Source organism: Protobothrops mucrosquamatus, unplaced genomic scaffold (genome assembly GCF_001527695.2).
Source record: "Protobothrops mucrosquamatus isolate PMUCROS unplaced genomic scaffold, P.Mucros_1.0 scaffold2046, whole genome shotgun sequence".
NCBI lineage: Eukaryota > Metazoa > Chordata > Lepidosauria > Squamata > Viperidae > Protobothrops > Protobothrops mucrosquamatus.
This window is the reverse complement of record NW_015388153.1, coordinates 2189-12131: the sequence shown is the minus strand read 5'-3', so window position 1 is coordinate 12131 and position 9943 is coordinate 2189. Positions and strand designations below refer to the sequence as shown.

Here is a 9943-nt window from a genome sequence, read left to right as displayed (position 1 = left end):
AAAATTAATAGTCTGATTGCAGTTAGTCTGACATAGGAAGAATCATTGGCTGAGACAGCAGAATTCTGAAAACAGCACATTATTTGGACCTAAATGCTGGTCTAAAACCTTTAAGCCAAGACAATTTAAGATACGGGGGTCATTGTACATTTTTGAGAGCACTTTTTTTCTCTCTCATTCCTTATTACATTACCAGTATGAAGCAAGATAAAAGAATTGCAATAACAAAAATTTCTTAAGAATAGAAGTAGCAACACTTTCTCTGTCCAGATGCTGCTGCTCTTTGGAAAATAAGCCACGAAACTGCATTCAAGACAATAAAAGATTCACAGAATTTATCGTCATCCTTTACAGAAGCAAAACGTTTAGCTCCAAGCATACTTGACATTTGACTCAGGTGTATCTACTGCAAATGAGAAAGCAAATTCTACCCTAGCATTTATTTAGATAGAAATGAGTAGGAGAATGTGTAACTGAATTAGTGAAGCAATGACACTTGTTTACCTTTATCATCCACTCACAAATCCTTAACAGGCATTCTGACAATGGGGATGAAGTTATGATGATGCTGCAGTATTCAGCTTGTGTTCCACTTCTTGAACATAAAAAAAAAATGTTTGCTTCTAATCAAAGCAGTGTTTGTGTGGGTGTGGGTGTATGGAGGGGGGATTTGCCTTTTTTGAAACACACGGTTTAAAAAATCGACAAAGAATAAACCTAAGGAAATCTCTAAGCACAATTTTGCTGGCGCACTTCTGTGTTTTCTTTCTGCACAAATAAATGTACGAGAAGGGGCTAGAGAGGTTTGTTAAAAAGAAATTGAAACGCCACTAGTGAACGTTGCTCCAAAGTCTTAAATAAACAGTGGAAAGATAGGCTAATATGCCTAATACCCCCTCCTATTTCTGTTCCAAGTTTTCTTCTTGCACCTGAGCCTTAGACTTTTCAGACTTAAAACCTCAACCACAATCCTTCTGAAAGGGATGCAAGGGAGGGACGGAGGGGGGCGGTGGCAAAGGGCAGAGCAGGACGAGACAGGGCAGGGCAGGAGTGGCACAAGGCGGGGGTTCAAGCGCGGCTACCTCCATCCCCAGCTTCTGCTTCAGCACCAGGGCAGCGCACAGATAGCCGGCGCGGCCCACGAAGAGCTCGTCCGATCCGCACTCAAGGAAGGAGATGGGGACGCACAAGTCGCACAGCTCCCGAAACTTGCCCAGCGACTTGGCCCAGTCGGGTAGTCCGAGCGCCTGGGAGACCAGGGCGGCCACGGCGTAGACGCCGGCGCCCCCGAGCAGGAAAGCGGCGCGGGTGTCGGGGTCGGTTTCGCCCCAGTCCTCCTCGTAGCGCACGCAGGTGTCGATCAGTTGCTTGGCCACCCGCAGGTGGGCGTCCCGCGCCTGAGCGAAGAGGGGGCACTGCGCGACTTGATACAGCATGTAGGCCACGCCGGCCACGCCGCCGTAGAGGCCCCCCTGATAGCAGCGCAGGCCACCTGCCGCTTCGCTCCCGGCCAGCGCCGGCAGCTCCTTCAGGATGTGGTCGACGGTGGCCGTCACCAAGGGCAACGCCGCCTCCTTGCATTTCCCGACCAGCAGGCTTCCCGTGTAGTCATCGAAGCGGTTGGCGAAGCAGCGCTTGCTTCCCATGCCTGGCGCGGCCCGGGGGCGCTTGCCAGCCACGCCGGGCTTCGCGCGGTCGTCTGGTTCTCGGGCGCTCGCCGGCGGATGCTCTGGGCTGCTACTTTGTGTGCTGGGCGCCGGCGGTCTGCCCGGAGAGACCTCGTTTGCGTTGGCCGATTGAAGGAGAGCGCGAGAATTACTCGGCAAGCTTAGCCAAGCTTCTGCCCGCAGCTCGCAGCCGGTCCAAAATCCGTCTGTCTTCTTCCTCTCTCGCTCGCCGCGCTCCGTCTCTCAGTCGCCAGCCCGACCCTGAAAGGTCTGCAAGAGGCAACTGTCCTCGCCTCGTCCCCTGCCCTGCTTTTTTCTCTGGCGCGAAGAAGAGGCGGGCGCCCCCCTTCAGCCCTGGAGAGCAGCAGCTCCTGACAAGCTAGCCAGGTGCCTGCGTGGACAATGGACCTCCCCCCAACTCCACACAAGCAAACCCCCACTCCGTTTGTCGATCTTGAAACAGGTATGTCACGTCCTTCCCACTGGAAATGAGACTGCAGGTTTTAGCACAGTAGTTGGAATTAAAGGATCCCTGTAGGCAACAAAAGGAAAAGATCTAATTATTGATTGATGGCGAAGGTTCATATTTCTGTTGTAATTAGGTGGGATGTATATAAAAGGAATAGATAGTGATAGTGATTTTAGTGCCCTTTTAAAATATGTTCCCAGTTATATTAATAAATCCAGCTTCTCAGCAGGTAGCTGATTGTGCTTCCCTGAATCGCCAATATTACTTCTCCCAACTGTACGTTTATAAAATAACTCCTTCTTCTGTTCATTTGAAAGGTGCATTGAAAAGGAGACATTTCTTCCTCTGCTACCATTATATCTCCTTTGCAAATATGTGTAGTGAGAAATTTAATACCTTTGCCACATACAGCATCAAGCAACCTAATTACTGTTTTTCAGATAAGAAAGACAAAATATGAAACACAGTTAATAATAAATTGTATTCATGATAATTTAACACAATGTTTCTCAACTGTGGCAACTATAGGATGCAACAATTTCAGTTCCCAGAATTCCAGTCCACCCATGTTAAACTAGCCAAGGTTGAGAAACACTGACCTAGTAATATTGGGAAGGATTCTTCCAGAGACCCGGGAAAGCTCTTCTGAATAAGAACAAGCAAAATAGAGCATTACATGCACAAATATTGTAGCCTTGCTCTGATACGAGGGTGTCATCTCATGTTGTTACTGTAATTTCTGCACAGTTCACTTGGTCCATCTCAGGATGTATACTTTTAGAATTATTATGCATTATTATGTACACAAAAATGTAAAATCACACCTGCCAGTTCTTTAGTCGGTGTTGACTTTCATATGCACTTTCCCAAGAACCTAAGATGTGATAAAATATTGGCAGAGTATAGGTGTAGATCCAAGCAGTGTAGACTTTTCAGGCACAGTTAAATCTGTGTGTTATGAGCCAAAACTTTTATCTGTTTGAATTTGGAACTCCGATAATTTTTTTTTATAATTATTATGGTTTAGACTGGATTCGGCATTTTGATCTAGCTATCAAGTTCTTCCCAAGGACCTGGGATAGAAACGTTTGAAGGTTTTATAAGTATCAGAATGTAAGCCATGAGCTGAATTTCAGCTTCCACAATTCCCAACCAAATAATGGATCATAACTTTGTAAGCTTGGCTCTATTGTTTTTTAAAATCTACCTTGTAAATTCACATTGCCTTTTCATTTTATTTTGAATAATTTGAACCATAATTTTAGTGTCAGCATTATACAGTAAATTAGGGAATCACTGGCTAGAAAAATGATATTATTATTCTTCATCAGGTATCAAAGCAGAATGAAAAGGATTGACTTTCTACAGTGAGGTTACTGCAATAGGCATTTGAGAGTCCAGATAGGAGAATTACATATTTGATTGACAGTATTTCCACTGGCAGTAATGAAGACATTTACTAGAATCAGCATGAGCTGTTAACTTACTGTGATAGGAAAATATATAGCGTATTGTTTTGCAGGTTATATATTTTATTTTTTAACATTACAGAATTAGGCTGGCGTATAATGGTTACTTTTTGCCAGCGTTTAATGCTTAGACACTTCTTCCATTTGTTCCTCTTCTTATTCACTGTGTTTCCATAAATAGACAGACTTCATTTTGTCCCTTAATGACAATAGCAAAACCAATCAACCCACACACACTTTGCTTTATAACATTTGCAGTCAATATATCCAGTGCATTTTGCCTCAGGGCAAAAGGATTTAAAGCATTTTTCAAGTCCAGATAATGTTGAAAAGTGACTCAAACACAAACCTCCCCAATTCTATAAGGAGAAAGAGGTACAGCACAATTAGACTTGCAATCTCAATAAAAGTAGTTTTAACTTTACTATGATTTCCTGGCCTAACCTCTCTGGTGGGTTTGACAACAGATGATTTCATCCAGCAGTTTCATGTAGATGTTAAATAGGAGCAGGGAGACACTTGAGCCCTATGGCATCACCACAAAGCAAAGGCCTAGGGCTAAACCTCTGCCCTGCCCAAACTGGAATCAGCCTTGAAAGAAGAAGAACCACTGAAGAATCACTAAGGAACAGCTGCTGGAATTGGGTATGTCTAGTTTAATGAAGAGAAGGACGAGGGGGGACATGATAGCAGTGTTCCAATATCTCAGGGGCTGCCACAAAGAAGAGGGAGTCAAGCTATTTTCCAAAGCGCCTGAAGGCAGGACAAGAAGCAATGGATGGAAAGTAATCAAGGAGAGAAGCAACTTAGAACTAAGGAGAAACATCCTGACAGTTAGAACAATTAACCAGTGGACCAACCTGCCTCCAGAAGCGGTGAATGCTCCAACACTGGAAGTTTTTAAGAAGAGACTGGACAGCTATTTGTCCGAAATGGTATAAGGTTTCCTGCCTGAAAAGGGGGTTGGACTAGATGACCTCCAAGGTCCCTTCCAACTTTATTATTATTAACCTCCCACTCCCAACTCAGTCAGCCAGCCCAAAAGAACACCATCATTAAGTAGGATCAGGATGGCTATACTAACCCCATCAGTGGCCCATTAGTAGTCATCTACTAGTACAGGGGTCCCCAACCCCCAGCTCGTGGACCGGCACTGGGCTGCGGCATGCCAGAAACTGGGCCACGCAAACAAGCAAAGCTGCTGATTTGTTTATAAGTCCATTTCAATCTCCTATCCAAAATCTGGAGAGAGGGAGAAACATTTAATCATCTTGAATACCTCAGAGGAAAAGCAGGATATAAAAGTAGTAATAAATTAACCATCTCCTGCCCTATTATTAGAAAAAGGTTACTGCTGCTTTCTCTGTTCCACAGTGTTATTTCAACATATGCTTCCTCAACTTCATATTATTTTTATACAGGTAGTCCTTGCTTATCAACCATTCATTCATTCAGCAACTGTTTAAAGTTACGGTGACACTGAACAAATAATACTTATGCCCAGTTCTTGAAGTTACAGCAGGTTGCAGTGCACATTTATGGTCACAGGGTGCATTTCAACTCCTCCCATTTACTTATCTCTCCCCTTTTGTATGCCCTGCACTCCACTGCTCCTGCTGCCCTGCACTCCACCACCTCTGTCACCTCCAATTCACCTTTTCAGTCTTCTTCCTGCCACTGCTGATGAGGCGTACAGAGCCTGGGCCTTTTCAAAGCAATGGCTGGCCATAGGAAGGCCTTTCATGTCTTTAAGAAGGCCTTGAACAACCAGCAGCTTCCTCACGAAGGGCCAGACTGTGCAAGCCTCATCAGCAATATGAAGAAGAAAATGGAGATGATGAGTTGTGAGCAACAGGGGTGGCAGAACACTAGGCAGCTTGTTTGCCCTCCTGTCCCTGGCAGAAGTCACCTCTCACCTCTCAGCTCTGTTCGTGGCAGCTACTTAACTCCCTACTACTTTTCTTGCAAGCCGCCTGGGATTCATGACTTCCTGCTGGCTTCCCCATTGAATTTTCCTACTGGAAGTAGGCAGAAAGTTGTGAGGAGGTCCACGCGTAATGACTCATGACTCACTCTTAACAATGGTAATAGGGATTGCTGTTATTAAGTGATGCGATACACTTTACAATCCTATTATTAGCAATGGAAATTCTGGTCCCAATTATCGCCATTGATTTAGGACTGCCTATAGGTACGTATTAAAACATTTGTACCTTGACTTCTAAACCAAGGAAAAGCTCCATTATGATTATTTAAGTCCAAAATAATACGAAAGATGTGTTTGCTTTATATACCATCTTTCATTCAGGAGCATATTTTCTTCACACAACAAAACTGTGAAGAAGTTTGTGATGAAAGTTGAGATGAAACAAAATGGGGAGCCAAAGTCATCAGGAAGTATATGTGTCTGGTTCTCTCTGGTAATTTGTACATGACCATACAATGAAAGCGTAATTTATTAGCAAAAGTAATAAGGGCTGTAGTTGTTCATCATTGTAATTTCTGCTTTAAAATATGTTATCTTAGGGGATGTATGGGATGTAATGTAATGTCTGTTAAGAATATTTTTGGACAATTATCCTGGTTATGCACTAGCAGAATCCAAAGCCCCAGTAGTCCATTAAGGCTAAGGTAGCAGGCAGAACACGATTTCTGGAATTCTATCCAAACTCTTAGAACATAGCTCTACTCTAAGCCATATGACTACTAGAAAGATGAAAGGGAATTTAGAATGGAGTGGTCAGCAACATTTTAAATGATTGCCCAATTACCTTTCCCATATGAATGCACTGGGATTTTTTCCCCCCAGCCCCTGGCCAGATCTGTTGAAACTTCTGTTGAAATTCAACAGATAAGTAATTAAAATTGACCTGGTGACAATTGCTTCTCGTTATAGTAGGGCTTTTTTCCCTGAGTACTTATAAAGGTATCTTGCATTTTCTATAACATGTATCAATCTATAGTTTTAATAATAGTAACAACAACAACAATGATCAGAATGACGTGAATTGGTATTATGGAAACAAAGGTAAAATGACTACTAAAATAAAAGGATATAATAAACTAAGTTAGATAGGAAATTGAGAAAGCACAACTTAACATAATCACCTCCAGTTATTTGGACTCAAATTTATATGACATCTGGATTAAAAAAAAGGACCCTAGATGAGTAGTTTACAGCATTGGTTCACCTATTTATCAGAGGCCTCGCTATTGGTAAATTGGAGTTCTTGCTCTCGTATTCGTCTGAAGACAGAAATAAAGGACCATCAATGTTCAACAATTATCTCCAAGGTTGGTTAAACTGAGAATTATAGCTTTTGTAAACATTGTAATTGTACTACTTACATACAGTGATTATGCTACAGGAAGAAACTAAGTTGTACTTTTTTGTTTATGGTCTAGATTTCTGTTGCTGATTACATGTCTTGTTAAACCTGGTAATTATATGACTATACTTACAATTTTCTGTAGTAACTTGTCCCCAGCTGGTGCTGTCCAATGATATTCAGTGATATCTGATATCTAATCACTGTCATATGATTGGTTAATGTTGTTTTAGGAACAGATTCCTAAAGAAATGGGTTTTTTAATTATTTTTTTCCTACTTGTGTTTTGTATAAACATTTGAGAGAGTTACAATAATGTAAAAAATGTACAAAACCTCAATATAATTAAATGAGGTTGAGTCCAAACCCTTCTCAGTGTAAGAATCCATTTAAACTATAATCCAATAAATGTATATTCAGCTTATTTTTGAACACATCAAGGGAAGATGAGCTCACCATCTCTATAGATAATTCACTCCATTGTCAAATGGTTTTTATAGTTCGATTTCTCATTGTTCAATCCTTTCTCATATCACGTACAGTCTCAACAAAATATATTAACTGCTGCTGTCTTAAAGGAAACTATTATACTGGTGTACTTATCTAGCATATTTTCACCATTCATTATTTAACTCAGTTAAAAATTCATGCATGCATTTTGAGCAGAAGTTCTACACAGCTGAAAATATAATAAATTAGAATGAAGTCAAAGTTTGAAGCTATTATTCTGGTGCTGATATCAAAGGATCAAAAGGAAAAAGAAAAAGACCCAACCAATTCTTGTAGTGACTAATTGGAATTTTAAAAAAATCTGCAATTAAAAATACTGTGCACAATCATCTGAAGAACCACTAGTGCCACTAGTTCAATAGAGAATCAGAAAGGATGATTTTTTTTTCAACTGGTGAAAAAAAATCAGAAATACCTATTTTTGCTACCAGTCTTGTTACCCAAAGGAAAATGTCGACATTCCTTACTAGGAAAGCATCTTCATTAGCCCCACATATCACTACTGACATACGTGCTTTTGACAGCTACACTAGGCTACATGTCATCAAAAGCAGATGCTGAAAAGAGAAAAAGATTTATGATAGCTTAGAGAATGAAGCTGCAGAATGAGAAAGACTGCAGATACTTCAATGCTGCTGCAGTGTTTGAAGGTGCCCTTAAGACTTCTACCACATACATTTTCAACATTATCTAGAACAGTTTGCATTTTTTGGCAAAGCACTTTAATCTCTTGACTAAAGGCAGAGAGAAATTGGATAAGCTGTTTTTCCTAATGGAACTGGAAATCAAACTGGATAGTATACTACAGGGTGGGGGTGGATTCAAATGAGCAATACAATGCCATAAATACCAAATTCCAATCCCACCTTCATGTGACACTCTCTTTTTAATACAGGATCAAGCTGCTGAAGTGTATTACATAATCTCTCACCAGTGGGGATGGGGCAAATAATGAAGGTGGGAACTGAAAAAAAAATCTAAATCCATTTGCTAATAAATAAGAGGGAGACATCTGGTGACAAATCTAAGTAATGCAACCTGAAAACCCAAATACATTTGTATTGAAAGTTATTCATATTTATTCTGGTTGACTTCAGCAGAACATTCATTGAAGTGGATACAGTATTATCAATAGGTTGAAAATTTAGAGCAAGATTAGATACTAAAGTGCTGGCCATATGGTTCCATAGGATTCCAACTCCCATAAATGCCTGCAAGGATTTCATTTGTCAGGGATATGTATATGACAGTGGTGGCGAACCTATGGCACGGGTGCCAGAGGCGGCACTCAGAGCCCTCTCTGTGGGCATGCACGCCATCGCCCCAGTCCTAGGCCTTCAGCTGGGTTTTATAAAACCTTTTCGCTTTAGGCCTCCACTGCTGTGTGCAAAAAAAAAAAAGGTTCAATCAATCAGTCAATTTCAACTTCTCGCGGGAAAAAAAAAGATCTTGCAAAGTTGGAATTGATTGATTGAACTTTTTAGTCCCATCCAGTCTGCTGTTACCACCGCAGCCACGTCCACCCAATGAGCCACACACCCAATTGGCCACACCCAGCCAATGGGCCACACCCATCTGGCACCCGACGATGCATAAGTGGGTTTTGGGTTGCAGTTTGGGCACTCGGTCTCTAAAAGGTTAGCCATCACTGGTATATGATATCCAAAGTCCAAAACATATGGAAGATATTCCTTAGTAAACCAGGAATTATTATAAAATGGAAGGTAAACCCTATGTCTTCCTGTGTCTCATGATCTTATATGGCTTGAGAATTGTGATGGCTAGACAGTGATGTGTATTGTGATATTGTTTTATGATTCAGGTTAACAGTTCATCATAATTTACTAGTGATATAGGTAACAAGACACCGCAAGATAAGACCACTTAAAATATATATATTGCATTACATGCACTGATTTATAGAAGCAAACAAATGCCTATTCTTTGGTTGCCAGAACACATTCTGAAAAAAAGTGGAGCATGCTGTAAATGAGAGCTGGAAAAATAAATGATTAGGGATATTATTATCTAGATTAAAAAGCGGAGGGTCTGTATTTTAACAAAAGTTCAGCATACAATTATCTTTCCAAATTGATCTGAGTCTTGATTAATTATGGTATGAAAAAAAATATGTTATCCCATACCACTTCAGTTTATCTTCTTTCTATTTTATACAAAGTAATAGACCCTGGTTAAAAATAGACTGGCCCTTACTAGTTCCCCCAGTAAAAGTAGTTTTTTTAAAAAACTACTTTCTACAGAAACACTTCCTTTAGTAATTTTTTTATACAACACAACTTTAGAAATAAATTCTTCTCAAATTAGCTCTGACTTAATTGATTTCTATGCAAATGTGTTTGTTTGTTTAAATGGCTGCCCAACCAACATGCAACTCTTGGAAACTAGCAATCAACAAAAGCCACAATAAACATTAAAAACAAAGTATCATAGTATGCTCAAAGCAAACCCAACCATCACCATGTTAAATGAGTTTCTCTA

At 40.7% G+C, this 9943-nt stretch overlaps 1 protein-coding gene across 1 annotated transcript in view; it reads right to left on the bottom strand.

Annotated features, from left to right (window-relative positions):
• The window catches only part of LANCL3 (LanC like 3), a 15441-nt gene extending 13795 nt beyond the window's left edge, over nt 1-1646 (bottom strand). The window contains exon 1 of the mRNA XM_015823911.1: nt 1083-1646. Within this exon, the coding sequence (XP_015679397.1) occupies nt 1083-1646 (564 nt within the window). The remainder of the gene's footprint in view (nt 1-1082) is intronic.
• Between the last annotated feature and the right edge of the window lie 8297 nt (nt 1647-9943).